Genomic DNA, 23,619 nt, shown 5'->3' on the forward strand with positions numbered 1-23,619 from the left:
AGAAGTATACCACCACATTAAGTTTATCTTCTGCTGGGTTTGGAACCTTGGGCATGTTAGGAACCTTGAGCATGCTAGGCAAGCATTCTACCAACTGAGCTACATCCCCAGCCCTAATGTCATGTATATGAATTGTCACATATAAATATATATTTTTTAATTTGATTTCTTGCACTTACCATTCACATTCAAGATTTATATATGATGTGTAAACTAATGCTGGATTGATTTTACTGTGGAAAGGCATCTGTGCATTCACTATCTTCTTAAAGGACATGTGGGCCTGTTTATGACTATCCATAAGTTTCTATAAACACTAGAGTCTTAAGCATACAGTTCAATGAATCTTAATGTATACCTGCCCTTGACCTCCAACCTGTTACTCAGAGTCTTCTCTCTTAATGTCTCCTTTGATTCCCAGCACCCTAGCCTTTCCATCCTGTTCTAGAGTTACATATAAAAGAAACCTTGTAGCATATCAGGAGTTAGTGTTCCTTTTGTTCCTAGAAGAATTAGTAAAGCAAATATACTTTCAAGAAGAAAATTGAGCCAATCTTGTTTTCATTTGTAATTAATATTTTTGGTTAGTGCGTGAAGAATGATGTGACACTTAAATGTTCTTTTTACTCTCGTTTTCTGGAGAGAATGAAGGGGAATGAAAGCACAATTTCTAGATTCCTAAGCAGACAGACTCCCTTCCTCTGGCAAAACCAGATTGTCACCACGCGGCAAGGGGACCTGCACACGCAGTTCCCAGTTCTCCACAGCAGATGGCCCCAGAGCCCAGCGCCTGACTCCACGGAGTTGCTCGGATTCGGTGAGACAGCGGGTTTCCTGGCTCAAGCTTGAGAGCCACCAGGGCGCGCGACAGTCCCTGCCTGCTCCAGCTTGGAGAGCATCGAGGATCCTCCCAGAGTGTCACATCCCCCCTTCGGCTGCACCCTGAGGTGGCCCCGGCTGGGTTGTCGGTTCCAATTCTCAGCAAAGGTGACTTTAACCTGGAGAAGCCGAAGTTCTGGGGGTGCGGGGGGGGGACGACATTAGAGTATTCCACAACACTCTCCTCCGTGGTGATATTAGACGAAGCCCATTTGAAGTAGGTCTCCGGTCGCTACAGCTCTTAAAGGCTACTCAGCCAAGAAGGGTGGCTCCAGGAGTTCGGAGACAAGGGAAGAAGAAGGTGCATCTATGAGGCTTTAGAAAAAAACTAATGGGTGGGACCGAGAGTACAGCTCAGGGACCAAGGCTGGGTGTCTCGGAACAGAAGGAACTGCGAGGCTGATCGAGTGTGGCAAGCTGACTTGTTTGGATGGAGAGTTGCCTAGGCAAGCGGAGCACTTGAGAGCCTCTCCTGCCCCCTCTCCAGTGTGCTTTCCAGCGATGAGGTCACAGCCCCTCGGAGCCCTCCTCCTCCCTCCCGTCCCTCCCGCTCCCCGGTCTCCTCGGGCGTCAGGCGCTGGGCACTGAGAATGAGGCGACAGCGCGCGGCGATGGAGTAGCCCAGGAGGTCCCTTGGAAAATGAGGCCAGGGTACCTGCTGCAGCTCGGGCTGCTGCTCGCCCTGCCCAGGAGCCTGTGGGCCAGAGGGTGTGCGTCTCCACCCTGCGAGTGCCACCAGGAGGACGACTTCAGAGTCACCTGCAAGGAACTCCACCGCATCCCCAGCCTACCACCCAGCACCCAGACTCTGTGAGTAGCCAAGGCCAAGGCCGAAGCCCCTGGACAGAAACCATTGGTGTGTGGTGGGGTGCGCGGGTGTCGTCTGGTCAGTTCCTGCACAAACTCAGTCGCACAGACTTGGGACGGTCGTCCGTGCTGCTGACACAGGGAAGGAGAACCCTTAACAAAACTTTGTTGGTGACCACGGGAGCTGTGCTTTCTGAAGAGTTGCTACTATTCTGCCTACGTTTTGCCAACTCTTAGCGCCGGTTGGGTTTAGTTTCACTTCAGGTGAGAGTAGGACATAAAACAGCTTTAGAACCAACTTTAAGACATTACCTCAGATAGTAAAACTGCTCCTCTCCCGCAATTCTCCTTTCAGTCTCCCTAGGTGGGAAATTACCTTAGCCATTTGACTTATCAAGTAATAGTTAAAAACTTAATCAGAGATGGGCATAGTGGCTCTCGCCTTTAACCCAAGCCGTCAGGAGGCAAAGGCAGGTGGATCTCGGTGAGTTCTGGGTCACCCTGGTCTACAGAGTGAGTTCCAGGACAGCCAGGGCTGTGTAAAGAGATCCTGTGTTTAAAAAAAGAAACTTAATCAGGAGCCCATTTACAAATGTCCCCTTGGACATGTCAGAACAAAGAAGGGTTCCAAAGGAAATGGAAGGGTACTGAGAGAAGGGAATGGGGGAGAAGGGAATTTCATATATATATGAAATTATAAATGAGTAAATTAAATTATTTTAAAATAATAAGTGCCCTTCATCCAGTATAGATCCTAACTGTGAACCGCCCAGCCTGTATCACCACTTAGCATATCCAGACTTTCTTTTTAATATACATGGGGAAAGAGATGAAATTTCATAGAGCACATTTTCATCTTTGTGCTAAATGTTAGTTTCTCAACCAACATTTAAATCAGTGATCCCTAAAACAGATTGGTTAAAAATACCACAGAAAGAACCGTGAGCCAGAGGGGCTTCTTACCCCCAGAGGACGTGGAGAAAGGTGAAAAGCAATCCTACTTCAAGATTTTTCTCAAGAATTTATGTTATAGGTGCAGTCATCAGGAGATGACTGCCTCTCGGGATCATGCTTCTGAACTCCGTTTGGTCCATTAGCTGAAACTCAGCCATCCACCCTTGTTTCTTATTTCCCATGGATGTGTTACGGCAGTAACCTCTGAGTAACACTTCGTTCTCCACACTGTCTTCACAGTAAAACACATCCTTACCCTAGTGATGAAAGGCCTACAATGGGTTCAGATAGTCCCTAAAACAGAACTCTCGTACAAACTTCAAGATCCATAAGGACAACCTCATTGCCCTTAGTTTATCTGTTTGTATGCTTATCCAAGCAGGCTGAATACCCAACACAGGGACTCTGTCATGCAACCTCAAATTCCAAACCAGGCAGTTCACACAGAAAAAAAAAAAAAAAAAGGCTTCAGTGAATGAATAAATAAATGCATATCCTTGTCTCAGATTGTCAGGAGCCCAAAGACATGCCTTCTGCACAGAGTTGTCATTAGTGAAGAGAGATGAGGTTCTGTGAGTGCAAAGGAACTCACCATCACCCACGACATGTTGAGAAGGGGAAATGCTGAAAGTGAGAGCATTTATTCAAAAGGACTGTTTTCCTTCTACTTAAAAGAGGCTTCTGATGCTGTGATGCAAATGAAGATAATCATAGGGTGTGAATGCACAGAGACAGGTGGATCTGACCTGGAGAGTGGTGGAGGCCAGATGCTAGACCCTGAAGAACGAAGCTGTTTTGAGATGGGAACGACATGGTTGATTTTTGTTTTTAAGTGTGGGTGAATAGCATGACATGCTTGCTCGAATAACGACCCGAGGGATGTTCTCTCACAAGATTTACATTGTTAGAGTGAATCCCTTCTCTAACCTTTCTTGTTACATTTTGTTAGCACATACTGATTATACATAATAATGTATTTCATATGATATATATGATGTATATATAATGTATTTGATCATATTCAGCCCCATTACCCTCTCTTGTTCCCTTCCCCTTCCATCTGATCTCCTTTTTTTTTCTGAACTAGTCTCCTAACTCTGTGTGTGTGTGTGTGTGTGTGTGTGTGTGTGTGTGTGTGTGTGTGTGTGTGTCCGTGTCCCAACAAGTTTCACTAGGATGGCTTACAAAACGTGAATGAGGAGTTATAGGAGCATGGGCACCTTCCCATGACAAAACCCCTAAGGAAAATGTCTCTCCCTCCCCAAGTAACCATTAACCTCCTATAAATTCTCAATAGGGGTGGGGGCCTCGTGAACCCCTACACACTTCATAGCAGGGTGCCAAAAGGTTCGATCTTGCTCATATTGTGTGCAGGTAATCACAGCTTTTTATTAGTTCAAGACTGTTGCAGCCCAGACAGCGTCCTGCAAAACTCCACCCCATCCTCTTTTAGAACTGTTAAGAGCTGTGTGACTTACAAAGGCTAACGGCTCTTGCAGAGCTGTAGGCCTCACTTGGCAACATCCATCAGGATGCTATACAAGCATAGGTTGGCCGCTTTACACACTGCTAAGGTGCTGAGGGCATGTGCTACGGTGATGGGAGCAAAGATCTCTTCTTTCTCCGCTGCCCATACACCGCCACTGTGGTCTTACAATGGGAAGGGAATAGTTACAATGGGGCTCTGGATCTTTTCCTTACATGCTTCTCCAGAGGGGAACAGCAGAGGCTGGGACAAGGTTGTGGGGGGCTGCTATCCTTACTCCCCATTTGCATCCTTCAATCATCGTTGAGATGTAAGAAATCGGAAGAAAACATTTACTCCTCTTACTTGAGAATCACATGAAGAAACTCAGAGAAAGCAAAAGAACATAATTAAAGGTTTGGGCATATAGGGCAGGTGAAATGGCTCAGTGAGTAAAAGAGTTTGCCCCACAGCACAGCAACCTGATCTTCATCCCTGGAAAGAGAGAACTGACTCTCGCAAGTTGTCCTCTGACCTCCACATGAGCACCATAGCACACACACCCCCAATAAATAAACGAATTAAAAATTTACCTCTCTGGAGGATTTTGAGAAAAGTGGAAAGCAAAACAACAAGATTTTGGCACATAATTACAGATAATAGTACCTCCAAACCAAACACACCAAGCTGGGCCATCGTCATTCTCCTCTGTTCAAAAGGTTGCCACGTGTTGCCTCTCTGCATAAGAGGATGCTGTTCTCAGAATGGCATTTTGTGGTTTTATGGATTCTTTCTCCAGAAAAGTGCTGACTCACCTTGCCTTGTCTTTAACTCAGTAGATAGATAGAGCAGGATACCTGGCATTCTCCCCGTCAGCTTCACGATGGCAGCAATGACCACCTGTACTGCTGGCACTTCCTCCATTGTCTTGAGTCCTGGTTTGTCCACCTTGTCTTGAGTCTTGGTTTGTCAAGGGTTTGTCCACCTTGCAGGAGTTCAAGAATGTTCAGAAATGCTGCTGAGATTTTAAGTTTCTGCTTTTAACTGTTTACATGCTGCACCTAAGGGTTTAATGAGTGACTATCACAGTGTTTTCTAAACTAAACGATCGTGTTCCACCTTCGGAATTGGGACCATAGCTTCCATTTGTGTTATTTACCACTTGGTATGCTTAAGTAGGCTCATTTCTTTAGCTGCAATAAATTTACTTAGGAAAGCTCATGATGCTGCTAGGATGGAAAGTTAGACTTGATGCATAATAGGTGATGACCAGAAAACAAGACAGAACGAATTAAAAAACTATAGTACACCAACAAGATGGAAGGGTAGACCACTGTCTACAAATGCCCCCACAGCCAAGACTGCTTCTCTGACTGTTGAGGGCACTAGAATTTTCCTTTCAGATACGGAAGTGACATCTGAGGGGTTTCCACCCTGTTCACTACTTGTCATTGTTTGACATTTCATCAAACCATGTTCAGGATACGTTGAATATCAGTCTTCTCCAACTATTGACTTCACTGATGCTTCCTGAACTTTTCTGATGTAGTACTCGTGATGGGGAGATGGATCAGTGTTAAGAGCACTGGTTGCTCTTCCAAAGAACCCAAGTTCAATTCCCAGCACCCACATGGTGGCTCACAACTATCTGAGATAGTATTCTTCTGAAAAAGGAAAAAAAGTAGACACCCAAGAATGGAGGCTCCTTAAAAGCAGTCAAAGAAAGTGGAACATTTGTTTGTCAACTCTGGTTTTTCTCTTTGTAGTTTACAAAAGTCTAACACTGGTGTGCTCCCATTCCTGGTGTTACAATACTCAACTCCAAAGAGAGGATTGAAATATTTCTTATTTCCAGGTGTTGTCACTTTGTATCTTGTTATTTTTTTTTTGTAAGCTGAGAAACTAGAAGGCCAGTACATAGGATCTAGGGAACAGAGAGATGAGGGGGGTCTCCTGGGAGGATGGCTTTAGTGGACTCGGGCTATGTTGTTTTCATCTCACCATCCTTCTCAAGTACTTCTGGGCCTACGGACATGGTCTAAAGGGTTAGGAAAAGCAGAAATTCTACCTTTAAATAAACATACATTGCTAGCTCGTTCCCTCCCTCTCTTCCTCTCTTCCCCCTCCCCTCCTCCCTCCCTCCTTCCCTCCCTCCCTTCCTTCCTCTTGTTTTTCCAGTAAATATTTATGCTAATACTAGTCTGGCATTGGTGAAACATAATAAATGACCACCTTGACCTTACATTCAAACAGAGAAAACTTCTAAAATGGGCAGTGTAGGGCAGAGTAAAACACAAAGACTGGCAGGTGGGGAAAAGTACACCTTCAGAGGGGAAATAGAAAGAGAGAGGAGGGAGGAGGGAGAGAGGGAGGAAGAGAGAGAAAAAATAGGAACCCTGGAAGTTGCCTTCAAATGGTCAGATGCGATACCTGCTGTCCTGTCCTTGGTTTGTAAATGGCCATTTTCTTGTAACTACACATGGTAGGAAGCTGAGCTCACTCACCAGTCTTGTTTCTTATTTTAAGGGCACTGACTTGGACACAAAAGCCAAAGCTTCACCTTCATGACCTAATTACAACCCAAAAGACTCACTTCCTAAAACTGGCACATTGGAAATTTTGATTCAAGCCCAGTGAATTTTTTGAAGGGGCTCAGATATTCAACCCAAAACAGAAGTTCTCATTGAAAAGGTGACATTCAAGTAGCATGCTAGATGAATTAAATGGGGAAAAGAGAGAGCTAGTGTCATATCCAGAAGAGTAAAATTATGAAGAAATGCAAAGATTCAGAAATGAAAGTGACAGTGGAGAAAAATCTGCAGGCTATATTGAGAAACCAAGAAAGCTAAGTGGCTGAAGAAGAGAGACTAAGGGGAAATACAGTCCTAGGGAACCCATTATGGTGTGCATTGTAGGTCATTATATATGATCTATAGAGTATATCGAGTACATGTATGCATATTCACACACATACATACTGACACACACATGCATACATAACTATTTTCTGAATGAATTAAGATGCTCATAAACATTTTTGAAGAACCCTTCCTCTTCCCCCCCCAAAGAAGTACAAAGTCTGGTTTCCATTTCGCTAGGATTGCCTTGACTATTATGCGTGTCAATGAGGTAAGAGCTAGCGATAGCTTGTACCAGCTGAATAGCAGGAAGGATGATAAAAAATGGTGGAATCCAAGGTTTATTTTGAAGGTAAATCTAACAGGGTTTCCTAAGACTGACAGGTCTTAGCAAAAGACAGCAGCTGGTGATGTCTTAGCCCCAGTTCTCATGAAAGCAAATTAGGCATGAGAATTCTTACTGGGGAGCTTGATTCCACCGGACAGAATAGAGGAATGTGGGAATGAACATGGCAGGGTGGGGAGTTTGCAGCTGCTGTGACCCAGTTGTTGCTGTATCCCGTGAGGTCAAGGTGCTAAGCATCTTGGGACTCTGGCTGTAGGAAGGAGGGTAAGTAAACACATATGCCCTGGTTCTTGTGGGCGCGGGGGTTGCACTGACTCCGCCAACCTTCCAGGTTTCTTGCTATATGCTGGGCTATCCAATTCTTAAATGTTTGCATTCCTGAAAATTGTCATGATGCTTCTGTGTGATGAATTATTAAATCAAGTAGACTAACTCATTTTAACAGCTATGTGTGTGTGTATAGGTGTGAGTATGTGTGTGCACACACGGAGGAGGCAAGAGGTTAACATCGGGTGGCTTCTTCAGTTACTCTCTGTTTTTTTTTTGTTTTATGATGTATTTTCCTCATACACCCTGTACCTCCACTAAAACCCAACCAGCCACAAGCTCCCTGTTTGCTCTCCTTTATTAAGAGGTCCCACATTCTCATGGGACTCCAGCCAAACCAGACAGGTCCCCGAAATACAGCAGGAGGCCTGCCTGGAAGGGGAAGGGAATGCCTTATGATTCTAACCCAAATCCCTGGAAACAGAAACCCACCACAGACAGACAGATGGACAGACAGACAGACAAGAGCCAGGGAGGAGAACCCACCTCACTCTTGGTTCTCTCCTCTTTGCACCCACTCAAAAAGAAAGTCAAACACTGGCTATGCAGACCCCAGACCACCCACCCGCCCATAGCAGCGTTTGTGGGGACCTTCCCCTCTTGCAACGGGTGGCCCCAAAGCGACTTCCTATGGCTCTTCCTTTACTTTGGTTTGCTCCTGGCCAACTCCTCACCCTCTTCCTTCCCTCAGCCTCCAGCTCAATCACTCAGTGTCTTCTATCACCTACTCAGACATTGTCTCTCTTGCTCTCTGCTTTCTGGCCTTCTTGCCTCAGGGCTCCTTGGGGAAGCAGCATCTCTCCTACAGAGGGCCCCGCTAGGACTCACACAGCTGCTCCACTCTCTTTGAGGTCAGGGGCTGAGCGCTGCCGTCTCGTTCGCGGAGGGGTAGTGTATGGTGGGTAGCGGGGCCCTGGCCGCTGGGCTAGGTAAGGTTGGGGACTGCTGTACTCTCTATTTTTTGAGATAGAATCTCACACTGAAGCTGCAGCTTCACCAGTTCTATTCAACTAGCCTGACTGGCCAGTAAGCTCCAGTAACAACCCCTGCCCCGCCATCTCCACCTCCCCAGCAACGAGACCATAGCTGTATGTATGCCCCCAGGCTCAGGTTTTTGTGTCAGTGCTGGGGATCTGAACATATGTTTGTATCACAGCTCTTTAAGAACTAAACCATCACCCCAGCCCCCATTTTTTTTTTTAATAATTTTTAACTACAGCAAGAGTTTAATGTCCTTTTCTCTCCTGTCTTTAAAACTCACCACCAGTAGGTTTTCTTTTGTTGAATTATGTGTGCTTTGTCAACTCTGGACTAGACTCATGCTATGTTTTCATAAACACATATGCCTCGCTTATTGCTCAGTGGCTCTGTTTAAAAGTTACGCTTTTAAAGTAAGACCTAGAAATATCATCTTTCTTCCCTAAAAGTCATCGCCACTGAGAAAATGTTAATCCCACTGGACAAGTTAATCCCACTACCATAAATTTTGAGCGAAATTTGAAGTAAGATTTATTAAGCACTGGCTAGGACGATGGACACTGGCCAGGTCCATACCTGAGATTCCCAGGGTATGACACTGAAATACATTAGTCAGAGACTTATAAAGGCAAATCCCACAAGGCTATGGGTTTCCCACCTTCCTCCACTCAGGAGCAAGCATAGGTCGTGACGTACTTCCTGCTTATGTGTGATCAAGCACATCCGTTGCAGTTGGGACAACCAAGCTTGTTTACAGAAGCAAAAACACGTGACTTGTCATCTTATATGAATGCATCCAGCATTCCAGGAAATTATCTGTCCTTGAGCAAGTGGGGCTTACAGGTTAGAGGTATTTTTTGTTTTATAGATCTCTTAAGCACATTAATTTAAACTTAAAACATAACTTTAGCCATCACAAAAGTAAGAATTCAAGCACAGACCTCCTGCTATGAATTCAAGGTGCTCTCTACCCCAGATCTATCTTCCCAAACAGAATTTGTTCTCTCTCTCTCTCTCTCTCTCTCTCTCTCTCTCTCTCTCTCTCTCTCTCTCTCTCTCTCTCTGTTTCTCTCTGTCTCTCTCTATTTCTCTCTGTCTCCGTCTCTGTCTCTCTCCCCTCTCCTCTCCTCCTCACCAGCTGTCTTCCTCCTGCTCTCAACTAGAAAATGCACACCACAACCACTCTGAAATTTGCTAAGTAACAGCACTTGTTACCTTCGCAATACTGTCTGATCATCATCTCTATCTAGCTTCAGCTATTTTTCCAGCATCACAAAAGGAGATCCTGTGCTAATTGAACAGGCATTCAACAGTCCCTGCCCCTCTCAGCCCTTGGCAACTGCTAATTGGCTGTCTTCTCTAGGGTTTTACCTCTCTTCAAGACTTTTTATATAAATAGATATTAAGGATATATGCCTTTTTGTGCCTTGTGTCTTTGACTGAGAGTGTCATCACAAAGTGATTAAACAAGCCACCCGATGGAGAACTGAATGTAAACAGGCCAATCTAAAGATTGCAAGACTTTCCAGGCCCCTTTGATTTTTAACACACCAGTATAGAGAACATCCCCAATCTATGTCTCAGTGCCTTACCTTAGATTAAAAAAAAAAACATAAAACTGAATATTCACACATGTTTTCAGAAGCTTAAACAGCAAACTATTTTCCAATACTGAAAAAAATCTTGAGTGCCATCTTGTGAAGGACAGTACTTTTAGCCACTTGGCCAAAGAATGATATACATTTGTTGCTTCTGAGCTTTGTGGTAGTGTTAGGCAAGGAGATGATGTAAGAGGAAGGCATATGCCATGGTCTATAATTCTTTAATGAGTCAATATTTAAGCAAAAGGCTTTTTTCTGTTACAGAGAAACTGAGAAATAACTCAAGTGATATACCACTTCTACTGGGTTTTTATATAATAGCTTTGGCTTCTATATCTCATTTTATATCTCTACTAAATGTTTAGCCAATATACCAAGAAAGGAATTATGCTAAGAATTTTATTTTATTTATTACATTTTAGATTTATTTATTTTATGTGTATGTGCATTTTGCTTGCATGTATATATGTATGTGTACTATGTGCATGCTTGGTGCTCACACAGGTCAGAAGAGGGCTTTGGGTCGCCTGAAACTGGGGTGATAGGTGGTTGTGAGTTGCCTTGTGGGTGCTGGGAATTGCACCTGGGTCCTCTGGAAGAGCAGCAAGTACTCTCAACCACCGAGTCATCTCTCCAGCCCCCTCCCTAAGAACCTTTAAAAATTTAAACAAAAGAAATATGCTGCTCTTCCTCTTGCTTTCTTTTGTTTATTTGTTTGTTCTATTTTGTTTTAGTGTTTGAGCTAAGATCTCACCATGTTATACTGGTCAGACTCAAACTCACTATTCGAACCAGGCTAGTCTCTACCTCACAGAGATCTGCCTGCTTCTGCCTCCCTAGTGCTGGGATGGAAAGGGTGTGAGACCACATCTGGCTGTTATCAGCGCTTTTATCCCAGCCATTTCCCCCCAAACTCCTTTGCTCTTAGAGGCAGAAGATGTAAGATCACTTTCTCAACTCCCACAGGTTACTTGGCTGTTTACGTCACAGGATCAACTAAGCAGGAAGACCTCTGAGATCTGCCATACCCTCCCATCAAGTGGTTCTAAGGAGTGCAAGACTGGAAGCAAGCATTCCTCATATTGCTATTTAAATATGAAATGACCCACATGTGTTGAATTCCTGGCCCCTAGATGATAGTACTATTTTGGCACTTTGGGGAAAGTTGGAAAGTGGGTCCTGCTGGAGCAAATTCATCATTGGAGGTGTGTCCTTGGGGACAGTGTCTTGCTATATTTCCTTCCTATAATTTCTTTTTCTGCTTTCTATTCACCGGGAGCTAAAAATGCTCCTCCATGTTGCATACTCCTTCTGCCATGGTGTTCTTTCGGCCCAAGTGGATGGGTCCAAGCAACCGTGAACTGATTATGATTACATGAACCTTCTGTAATCATAAGCTGAAATAAACCTTTGTTTTCAGATCTTCTCTTGGGTATTTTGTCACAGTGATGAGAAAAGCAACTTGGTCCCCAGCTAGTGATGCTAGTTCGGAAAGTTCTGGGATCTTTAGGAGATGGTACTTACCTGGAGGAAGGCACTGGAGGCATGCCTCTGAAGGTTATATCTGACCCTGGTCTATTCCTTTCTCTTTGCTCCCTTTCCACCAGGAGAAGAGCCTCTCTTCCTGAGGATCCTGCTGCCCATAATATTCTGCTTCACTGCAAACCCAAAATCAACAGAGTCAAGGACCGTGGGTTGAAACCCCTGAACCTGTGAACCAAAATCTGGCCTTCCCCTATTAGATACTTTACATCAGATATTTTGTTACATCACTAAGAAAGGAAACTGGATTACCTAGAATGTGCCTTGGTTACAGGTTAGCTGTTATCCCTAACAGTGGCAGATCTGAGAGACTGTGCCATCCAGTCTCATGTAACCTTCATTTAGAATATTTCATCAGGGTGTAGAGGGCAAGCTTCTATTCTATGCCTAGACCACTCGGCATCTTCCTGGCATCAGGGCTGTGCCACTTTGTTAAGAAAGCATTTGTCCACCTTGCAAAGGAGGCTTTATGAAGATTTACAAGAATGAGTTTCCCCTTTCAAAGATAATCATCCCACGGAGTTGCCATCAGCAGGGGACAGTGATTGAAATTATAATCTGCGGGTCTCGCTCCTAATAGAGCCCATAAATCTGTAAGAATTTAGCTGCTCTGTGTCAGAGTTTGGATAACAAGCCTGTTAGTATTTCCAGACCCTCCAGATGCCCGTATTTAATGCTTGGCTGGCCTTCTTATGTAGCATAACCAAATAGGCATTTCACAACCACCCTCGGTCCTTTCCCTCTAAAACAACACAGCCAGAAGCTCCGAAACGTGTTCCATGAAGCATGAAAGAATTCATTAAGGCTCTGTCTGATTCAGTTTTGTGTAACAACACAAGGTCTGATGTTCTTATAAGGGTTCCTCGTGGCACTTTACAGAGACCAAAACAGACAGGGTAGCTTGGAGAAGCTATGGTTGCTATATTTTTATATTATATATTTGTATATATCATATATATTTCATATTATAGCTGACACCTTCATTATTAATAGCAGCAAAATGGGGGACGGAAAAAATATCACACACAAATCTATGCCATTCAGTAGTCATGGTGACAAGCAGAGCACCGGTTTCCCATCTAATAGCAAAAGTTATCCTAGGAACATATGGAAGTGTTACCAGTGAAGTGGCTAGGGCCAGTCTGCCCTTCCCAAATAGATATAATGGGCAGATGAGGAGATGTTCTTCCAAGGGCTGGCAGTTATGAGCCCTTGAGTGCCCATGACCTGGTGGCTGGACTGGCAGACCTAAAGACTTTCTAGCTACAAACCCAATAAGCTAGGGGCTGATAGCTGCAGGTTTTAGGAAGTGTAGGCATTCAAGTTGAAGGCTTATTGCTCTAGGCCTTAACTAACAGCATGTCCCGCACCCCACTCACCACCACCACCACATACACATTTAGCAGCTAGTATAATCGGTTTCCAGACGTACAGAGCTACAGTAGTAGACAGCAGCTGCAGAATCAGGCATCACTTATATTACATGTTTCAGGCACCAAAACCCTAAACCCTAGAGTGCTCGCTCTTGAGAATGGTTAGCATTACAGTTCTCGGGCCAAGGGCATCTAAGATTCTTAGTCCTTCAGGGTTTATAGCTCACTGAATCCTTCAGTAACCGAGGCCCACAGTGTCTCTGCTCCGATTCTTCACGGCCTTCTGTTTTCTTACCTGTAGCCTCAACTTTTCCCCTCTGCTGTGGGTTGTTCTGTATGGCAAATGTGTTGCTAATTAGTCAATAAATAAAACACTGATTGGTCATTGACTAGGCAGGAAGTGTAGGCGGGACAAGGAGGAGAATAAAGCTGGGAAGTGGAAGGCTGAGTCAGAGAGACACTGCCAGCCGCCACGATGACAAACAGCATGTGAAGATGCCGGTAAGCCACGAGCCACGTGGCAAGGTATAGATTAATGGAAATGGATTAATTTAAGCTGTAAGAACAGTTAGCAAGAAGCCTGCCACGGCCATACAGTTTGTAACCAATGTAAGTCTCTGTGTTTACTTGGTTGGGTCTGAGGGGCTGTGGGACTGGCAGGTGAGAGAGATTTGTCCTGACTGTGGGCCAGGCAGGAAAACTTAAGCTACACCCCTCCTGTGCTTTCTTTCTACTTCCATGGCTCCTGGAGTCCCTGCTACCTCTTCCAGCTGTTGTTTCTCTCCTGACTGCTCTCCATACTTTAGTTCCCCTCACCTTATTGCTGCTATGACTGTAGTTCTTAGGGTCGGAGCCTGGGCCTTCGCAACCCTAACAAGCTAGGCTCACCTACCCACTCAAAATACACCAGTTAAATAGGCAACTAGCAGCGAAGAGCAAAGAAAGGATTTATTCGGTACAGCCGGAGTGAAAGAAAAACAAAGATGTCTGCCCAGTGGCCTCTCAAGTCCACATTTCAGGTTCTAACATGAGGCTTAGGCTTAAATAGAAAGCAAGAGGTGGGCTGGAGAGATGGCTTTGTGGTTAAGAGCTCTGGCTGCTCTTCCAAGGACAAGGGCTCAATTCCCAGCACCCACATGAAGGCAATGAAGTCTGTAACTCTAGTTCCAAGGGATCTGATGCCCTCTTCTGGCCTCTGCAGGCACTACACACACAAGCAGGCAAAACACTCATTCACGTACAAATATGTAAATAAATATTTAAAGAAGGAAGGAAGGAAGGAAGGAAGGAAGGAAGGAAGGAAGGAAGGAAGGAAGGGAGAACTGGTAGAGCAGTCCTGGTCAAGACGTGGTCCTATCCATCACTGACTCATCACTATCAGCTCAATCTCTCCTGCAAGGTGTTCTGACAAGCAGGTAGAGCTGTGAAAAATCTTTTCTTGGCAGAAGTGTCTCCTCTTGCTGGCACTAGGGTTTCAGTTTTTTCATTCTCTCCTGGGGAAATTCCAACTCCTTGGAACTGGTTGTTTCGATAGTCTGATTGTCAAAGGGAAAGGCTCGAGTGTCTCGTAAATCTTCATTCCTGCCAGCATGTTTACACTGCCACTGTGGCCACAGCTACTAACCCACCGCCACGTCTATAGTCCTCTGTGTTACCTGGCCATCCTGTTTTACTAATGCCAAGGACCAAGAGTGGACTAGAAAAGACTGGTCTGGGGAAACCTTTTATTGTGCCTAACGTTGCAACACCAGGGGGCAGTGCAGGAGGGTGTCTTTCAGCTGACTCAAACACTGTGTTCAGCAGCCTGCTTCTGAAGCCAGAAGGGAGTGTGGCAAGGGTGTTTATACCAACTACAGGAGATCTACATGTTCATGAAGGACTATGTTTGTATCAGTCACAGCACAATCCTTCATGCGAATGAAGTAGTGTATTTGCAGAAACTGAGGTCTTGGGCCACCCAGGGAAGTACTCTTCCTCCTTTGCCGGGGTGAAAATGATGATGGAGTAATTTGTGTTGACCCAAAAGACTGGTACAAGGTGCTTCAAACAGCCATGTCTGCAATGTCGTTTCCTCGGGTTATCCACAAAGCTTTCAGAGCAATCAGGTCAGTAGGAGGGAGGGCCCTCCTACTAGTTGCTTGGCCATAGTCCCTCAATTCAAGTCAGCAGGGACACCGGTGAGGGAACGGCCTATCAGCTGCCAATCATTCCAGCCTTGAACATTATAACTTACTTAAAGAAAACTGCACATTTAAGAGGGTCCTAACAGTAATGACTTATTATTAACAGTGACATATCTATATTCAACACTGCTCTAACAATGTTTAACTCTTGCCTCATTGCCCTGGGGAGAAGTGGGTGGCCCCTGTAATCTATTTCAAAAGGTAATATACATACAGTTTTAATAGCAATGGAGATTATAAATCAGGAAAGCTTTAATAAGTCACAAACCTTTTACCAAGCATTTACCCTTGCTGTGGCTGACCTTTGGTATCTGTTAAATGAAAACCAAAATGTGTTTCTGGCCTTCAAAGAACTGTTAGGTAAACCAAGGAGTTCTTCAATATTCAGAATACTTTTTACTCATCAAAGATGTGAAGTCATAATTTGATAAATATTTGGTCGTCTCCTGGCTGACCGAAAGAGTGACCCAAACAGTCAGCTCTGCTAAAGACTGATCTTGAGACTATAGAAGGTGGAAAGGGCAACAAAAAAACCTGAATATTTGACTTAAAAGCCCCCAAGTTCATCTCCTCCTCCTCTACCACATGCTCACAAGGAATTTTTTGCAAGTTGCTTTCTTGGTGCTTTTATTTCCCATTCACCCCTTACCCAGTGTGATCTGGCTCTTGTCCCCGTCACTCAACTGAAAAAGTTCTTGCTAAAGTCACTGCAATACTTGTTGCAAAACCCAAGGAGCACTTTCAGACTCTTTCCCGGTTTGACCGTCTGGTGGCTTTGTCCTGTTAGTGGCTTCCCTTGGTTTCATCCACATCACTCCTCTTGACTGCCTGGTGCCTCAGTGGGGTTTTCTAATGGGCCCAGGAGGCAGAGCTGCTGACTTAGAGTGAAGAACACGGTGAGTTGCTTCAGTGGGTCAACTGCACTCTTGCAGCTATACAGCAAGCAGCAGACTCCAGGAGAATGTTCATCTTGATGACCGCCACCATCCTCTATAGAGATCTAACTCTTTGCATCCATTTGAGAAAGGTTGTCCAGGATACCAATGGGTTTCTCTTCCCTCAGGGAATCTTAGAAGAGAGTGATTGGGAGGGAAAAACTCCAATTTGCTGCTGTAATTAGATTTAAGCCCAGGATTAGTAGTTATCACCTCTTTCACAACGCTCATCCTAAACTTCCCTCAGTTTCCACCTTTCCTGGTTGTGAAATGATCTGGTGATATGACCAAGGCACTCATCGCTGGGGGTTCTGCAGCCACAATTAATATATTCTATGTAAGATGGGACCACTGCAGCGGTCTATTTGTAGTCAGGTATAGTGACGTGCCAAGTGGATCTTCTGAGTTCCAACATATTCCTCTCTGCTCTAATAGTGAAGCAGCAGCCTGTTGCTCCTTCCTTAGAGTCCGCTATTCCCCATCAGAAGTTAACTACTGTAGTCTAGTTCAAGATGTCTGAAATGTCCAGATCACAGTCATAATTCCTAATTCCCTGTGGACCCTAGAGTAATAGGAATAGAAAGCACAGAGTCCTCCAGTGCATTGTTGGATATATTGACCAGTGCGAGCATTCCTACTTTGGCCCTTTGATTCCTATATTCGTATTTATTCTAATGGAGAAACAACACCCACATCAAAGGCTGTGATTTAGTGAGTAGCCCACACAATGGTACCCCAGCATGGAAAACTGCTACCTACAAATTGGCACGTCAGTTTTGCCTTTGATCTTCTGTATGATACTTGCTAGAAGCAGAGAAGATGCATGGCTGCAAGATCACTCCTTTATCATCTGCAAAGTGCATCTCACAGTTGGCTACTGAGTTTAGGATATTCCATGACTATGGATCAGATTTGGATTCTGAAATCTCCCCAGACACAGATGTTCCATGAGGGTCTATGAGGAAGAGAAATAAACAAGTTACCTGGAATAAGCATTTACACCATGGTGGCAAAACACGGTCTCTTCCAGAAAATGTCTGTCATCCACTTGAGGAGGGAAAGCCACACTGATCTCTGTTGCTAAGAGACTCAACATCAGTGATTGGCATAGCCTGACCACCTCTAAGTGGGAAAGCATACTGTTAGCAAACTCAATGCCTCTTTGTCTGTCACTATGTCATGTATTAGTTAGATTAACTCTGACAATGAGAGACAGCTTGCTGTGATACCCTTCATTGGCTGTTCAATGATTTTTCTATAGTGGCTGCTTTTGGATATTGGTTAAAATATGATACAAGGGGGCTGGACAGAAGGCTCAGTGGTTAAGAGCACTGGCTGCTTTTCCTTGGTTCGTTCAATCCCCATAGCTTATACAACTCTCTCAGAAGCTGCATAAAGGTAGAAGATACAGGTAGAAGAAAAGAAGCAATACCACAAAGTTTCTGCTCCACCAGAGGACCCGAGTTCAGCTCCCAACATGGGCTCCCAACCACCTGCAACTCTAACTCCAGAGAATCTGACACCCTCTCCTGGACTCTGGGGATACCTGCACATTCGCAGCATGCACTCACACAGACACACAGACAGACAGAAAATAAAAATAAAAAACTTAAACAAACCGCAAATCTCAAAGTACAGTTTTTAGTGAATGTAATTGCTTTCATAAAGTGAAAAACTGTAAGTCAAACCACGATGTCACCATCTGTAATTGGTGAATACATCACTTCAGGAGGTGAAAATTCAATTATCAGTCTGTTAGTTTCCCCACCACTCAAGTACTTCCAGCTTTTCCTTGTGATTGAGTTCTTTCTTCTCTCTGTGTTTTCTCAAGTGCCCTCTTTTCTCAAAGCAATAAGACCTCCCTTAGCCCTTCTAATAACAACACTTCACCTCTTCTTCAGTCCAGCAGTTTGTAGCTCACAATTTCCTCAGCTGTAAGTTTTCCTTAAACCAAGCAGAGCAGTCCTAACCTTCCCAGATGCCATTTCCAAAGCAATACTGGTCGCACATAAAGCAATTGGTTGTAACACTTTGGCTCTCACCTGCTGTCTGTGCTCATGATTGCTAGTTGCCCTGATTTTTTTTTTCCTGGTGAACCTTGAATCTTGCCTTTTCTCTATACGGGCCTTGGAAATTGGCTCTGTTGTCTTCTATCTTCTATTGGTTACATCTTAACTCTGCTTCAAGTCCTGTGTGACATCTCCGCATCTTTTCAGAATAATAAACAAACAAACAAATAAATAAACAAATAAGTAAATAAGTAAATAAACAACCAACCAAATAAATAAATATAATTGCATCCCGTGCTTTTATTTGACAGGACTTGAAATCCCTCCACCAGGTTTCTGTCTGGAAAGCTCTGGGGGCTCTCTATTGCCCCCTGCTGGAAAGTGGCAGACTAGCGTTTGGATTATTTCAGATGACTGAGGGAAACATTGTTACTTGATGTAATCACCCTTCAGGGTCTCCCTGTAATCTCACCTCTCACGGCCACTGTTTCTTCATCTTCTATGCGTTTATCATCTGTGTTTAGAATGATTTCTGAAGATCCCATATTTCTACCAAAACTTGTGATTCCATGGACTAGGGTTTTTTGTTTGTTTTGTTTTGTTTGGGTTTTTTGGTTTGGGGTTTTGGTTTGGTTTTTATTTTAGGGATTGTGTGTGTGTGTGTGTGTGTGTGTGTGTGTGTGTGTGTGTGTGTGTGTGTGTGTGTGTGTGTGTGTGTGTGTGTGTGTGTGTATGTGTGTGTGTGTGTGTGTGTGTGTGTGTATTTTCTACGTTATTCCTGTTATTCAAAACTGCTGCTCTTCTTGTTCATTTACCATGGGACAATTATTAGAAAGACTAGAAGTTAGTTCAGAAGTTAGCTGCTCAAAGGGCTTTCAAATCTGTCATTTTAAGATTTGCTGGGGAATTTATTTGAAATGATGCCTGGTACAGGCTCTTGAACATTCTCATATTGTATGTCTGAGATACGTTATAAATCTGGGGGCTGGAGAGATAGCTCAGAGTTAACTGTGGATGCTGCTCTTACAGAGGACAAAAGTTCGATTCCCAGCACCCATGCTGGGCAGATATCAACTGCCTGTTACTCCAGTTCCAAGGAATCCAGCATCTCTGGTCTCCTGCACTCATGTGCACATACCACACCCCCCAATACACATAATCAAAAATCAAGCATTTTTAAAAAGAAGCTCTAAATCTGAATTTTCACATATTTATACAATCAGGTAAAAACATGCACTTGGTAAAAATTTAAATAATACTAAGAGGAAAATGCTAAATGTCAGCCAGAGGGGCAGAAATAGAGCTCTCTAAGGTCATCATTGGCAGCCTGATGTGTCCCCTTAACCTTTTAGCACAATGACTGGGGGAAATCCCGGATTCCTGGCTTTGAAAAGAATCAGGTCTAGCCAGTTTGAAGCAGAATTGAAGGTTTCCCTAAAGATCATTTAACTAGGCTTTAAGCACAAGGCTGAAGAGAAGGAGAGGTGTTCAGAAATAAAGACATACCCAAATGTTGTTGTGTGCTTCTCAAGAGTAAGTAGGGGAAAGATACGCTCACCTGTGGGCATGGGCTCCTCAGGGTCAGCCTTACCTGTCAAAGCGTTAGCCATACTCACCATTTTGATGGATCTCCACTTGCATCTCAAAACAGTACTAAGAAACTTCTTTTTCTTTTCTTTCTGGACAAGTGGGAGTAGAATGTGGTTCCAGAGATACCCTTCATGGAATAATAATCGTACAAGCTGAACCCAGTGGCTGTTAGGGTTGCATAGGAATTTAGTACGTGTCCTTTCTCTATGAAGGGGTTTGGGATGAGATCCCCAGGAAACTGCAGGTTGGTACCTGGGGAGGGAGGACGGCATCAAACAGTTGTAAATTGTGCTGGTAGTCTTACTACACTGCTGGTGAGAGTGTTCGACCAGACTCAGGATGAGGCGTTCCTTGTCCCCATAACTTTCCCTGTCTTTCTCTACTGCCTCACTAAGGAGTAAGTCTCGCCCCCTCTGGCTCTAAACTGCCTCCTGCAAACCATCCTCTCTTCAGATTCTAGGGGATCTGTGCACACAAGAAGTTAATGCTTTTGGAAATCTTTTCACTGACCTTATGGACCTGGTCCATCAAGCATGTGGTGCCTCTGGTTAGATTCAATTTTCCTAAGGTTCTTTCTTCTCTTGACATGGTTAATGCTCATTGTCCAGCATCCCTGCTAATCTTGACGCTTTCTTGTTGACTTATGCCTCTATCAAAATGGGCATCGCCTAAAGGCATTCATTCATCTTGGCTTTTCTATCTATATTTTTCTCCTTGGCAGTTCTCCCAGACCTACATGCTGCTCGAATAATACTCTCCAGCTCTCACAAGATTTCAACCTAAACACAGCATTTCTCTACTTGTTAGGTAATTTTGCCTGGTTGGCTGGGAGCACCTGAAATTCACTATCCAAAACAAATTCATTTTTCAATCAATATCAAACGTCCCTACTTATCTGTGTCTCTTCCCTGCCACTTTTAAGTCTCCGACCATCAATTCTGCCCCTGAAGGGCTCCAGTTCCATTTCATCTGGGTTTTCTTCACCAGAGTTTCTCACATCCATGTCATTCAGGATTCCCACTCCCTGCTCACTGCTCCTAAGCCCCTTGAGGGTCCCTTGAGATACTGTATCACTGTCTGTGCCCTCAGTACCTCACTCATTCTCTGATACATAGTACGAACTCTAAAGTAGTCTGAGTCAGTAGATACAGACTGAAGGTTAGACTGTTTTTTTTTTTAAACAAGGTAGACAATGTCTTCCATTTCCACTTTGTCAACGTCTTTCATTTAGACACCTTCATTTACTTCTTGTTTGAGCCAAACTGAAATATTCATGGCTCTCTTTAATGACCATCTACTTGGGGGGGGGGGGCATTGTTTTTCTTCCTGTTTGAAATGCCCATAGCTGTCCATTATGCTCTGACAAGTCCTTCCAGGCTTGGATCCAGTATCTTACTCTTCACAAAGAACTCTTCCCAAATCCCAAAGGCTCTAGTTCCCATAGAACTTGAATAGCACCTCTCTTACAGAACTGGTTACAATCTTCTATAGGACTAAATTTATTAAAGAGTAGGGTTTGGTTGTGGAAGGAATTTAGAGTTTATCTAAGACTACTCTATACCTAATGGCTAAAAACTAAATACCGTCCAGGCTTAGAATGCAATTCTCCCGAATCCCTTTCCAGGGCAATAATATTTGTGCAAATGTTTTACCTTTTCTGTAGAGTATAAGGAGCAGGGCTGAATTTTAATCAGTTCTGCCTTCTTCACAGTATCCAATGTAATAATCCCTTTCATATAGTACATCCAAGAAACTTGTGGTGGTTTGAATAAGAATGGCCCCCATAGGCTCATAGATTTGAATGCTTAGTCATTAGGGCATGGGGCTACTTGACAGCGATTAGGAGGTATGACCTTGCTGAACTAGGTGTGGCTTTGTTGAAGGAAGTGTGTCACTAGGGGGTGGGCTTTGAGATTTCAGATGCTCAGGCAAGTTCCAGTGTCTCTCTCTTTTGGCTGCCTTCAGATCTGGATGTAGAACTTTCAGCTACTTCTCCGGCACCATGTCTGCCTGTGTGTCACCATGCTTACCCCCGTGATGACAATGGACTAAACCTCTCAAACTGTAAGCCAGCCCCCAATTACATCCTTTCCTTTATAAGAGTTGTCATGATCATGGTGTCTCATCACAGCAATGAAATCCCTAACTAAGACAGAACCATACTGGTTAGAAATGAATGTTTTATGTGCTAGTTGACTGATATTTTCAACCAATGCTATCCTAAATTCCCTGAAAAGCAGCATGAAGCAGAGATGTCTTCATAATGAGAAAGCACTGAGGCAGGAATAGGAAGCAACAGTAGCATCCCTGCTTCCCAGAGAACCCCTGGAAACTTTGCAGATAATGTGGAGACAATGTCTGCACAGATAGACCAACTGTCTATTGATAGGCCCTCTGGGAAAACCAGGCCCTGAGCAGCCCCTGCAGGAAGGAATTTACTATCCTTATTTCTTATCACTGTTTCCTACTGATCAGAGCTACACCCCTGGTCATCTGGGTCTGTCCTTTGGCTCTTCAATGGCTCTTTGGAAAGACGGAGTCCATGCTCTGCAGGAAGGGTTTTTTTTGTTTTTTGTTTTTTTTGAAGTCTAGAGTGGAAGAGGCTGAAGCCAGAGTGTATCTGATAAAGCATCTCTGAATTTAGGCCTGTTTCTTATACTTGTTACCCTAGATTGTTCCTTGTTGAGTGTGGCAGTGTTGATTTTGGCAACAGCAATCCAGTGGCATCTGTTTTAAGGAAACAGGCCTGATGGGGGCTGGAGATGGCTCACCAGTTAAAAGCACTTGTGGCTCTTGCAGGGGACCTGGGTTCATTTCTCGGTACCCATATGGCAGCTCACAGCTGTCTATAACTCTAGTTCCAGGAGATCCAATGCCCTCTTCTCACCTCTGCAGGCACCAGGCATACACATGGTACATAGACATACATGCAGACAAAACACCCATACACATAGAAATAAAAATAAATAAATCTTTTTAAAACACAGATCTATTCTTGCTGGGCAGTGGTGGTACATGCCTTTAATCCCAGCACTAGGGAGGCAGAGCCAGGCAGATCTTTGTGAGTTCAAGGCCAGCCTGGTCTACAGAGCGAGATACAGGACAGGCACCAAAACAACACAGAGAAACCTATCTTGAAAAACCAAAACCAAAAAAAAAAAAAAAAAAACACAGACCTAAATGGAGGATATGTTTAAAATGTGCTATGCAAATAAATAGCGAAATTCATGAATGATATCAAAATGCATACTGAATAAGTTCTAATTTGTTGTCTCTTGAATAATTTGTAATTCCATATATGATTTTCAAAGATAACTAAGTTCTAGTGCTTCATGTTCACATTATGTCATAATTCTACATGAAAAACAAACTCTTCTCATTACTCAATAAAATGCAAATAAATCCATCCTTTTCTCTCTCTCTAATCTTTTTATAATTTTATTGTGTTTATTTTTTGACAATTTCAGAATGCATATAGCTCATATTGATTAGTATAAGCCCTGCATCCCTCTCTCATCTTTAATCCATCCTTATAGGCTATGACTCTACCCTCATTTGTAACTCATACTCTTAGTGAAAGTTATTCACCAGCACACACTTAAGCAAGGGAGAGTGTTTCCTTTTTCCAAGCAAGTAGTTTTACCACTCACAAAGCAGACTTGAGAAACCCTCATACACTTCAAGACACCCTGAATATTTTTCTTCAGCAAAAATCCCAGTCCAGATGTTCAATAACCAAGTCTGGGTCCATTTAGAAAGAGGAAAAAAAGAA

The 23,619-nt window shown here is 43.8% G+C and overlaps 1 protein-coding gene across 3 annotated transcripts in view; it reads left to right on the forward strand.

Moving 5' to 3' along the window:
* The first annotated feature begins 842 nt into the window (after positions 1-842).
* Positions 843-23,619, forward strand: part of Tshr (thyroid stimulating hormone receptor) — a 128,192-nt gene continuing 105,415 nt past the window's right edge. For all 3 annotated transcript variants that reach the window (XM_052738692.1, XM_052738694.1, XM_052738695.1), the window contains exon 1: positions 843-1,689. In XM_052738692.1, the coding sequence (XP_052594652.1) occupies positions 1,520-1,689 (170 nt within the window). In that variant the 5' untranslated portion in view covers positions 843-1,519. The remainder of the gene's footprint in view (positions 1,690-23,619) is intronic.

The sequence above is a fragment of the Peromyscus californicus genome, unplaced genomic scaffold (assembly GCF_007827085.1).
Source record: "Peromyscus californicus insignis strain IS unplaced genomic scaffold, ASM782708v3 Scaffold_15__1_contigs__length_86483966, whole genome shotgun sequence".
NCBI lineage: Eukaryota > Metazoa > Chordata > Mammalia > Rodentia > Cricetidae > Peromyscus > Peromyscus californicus.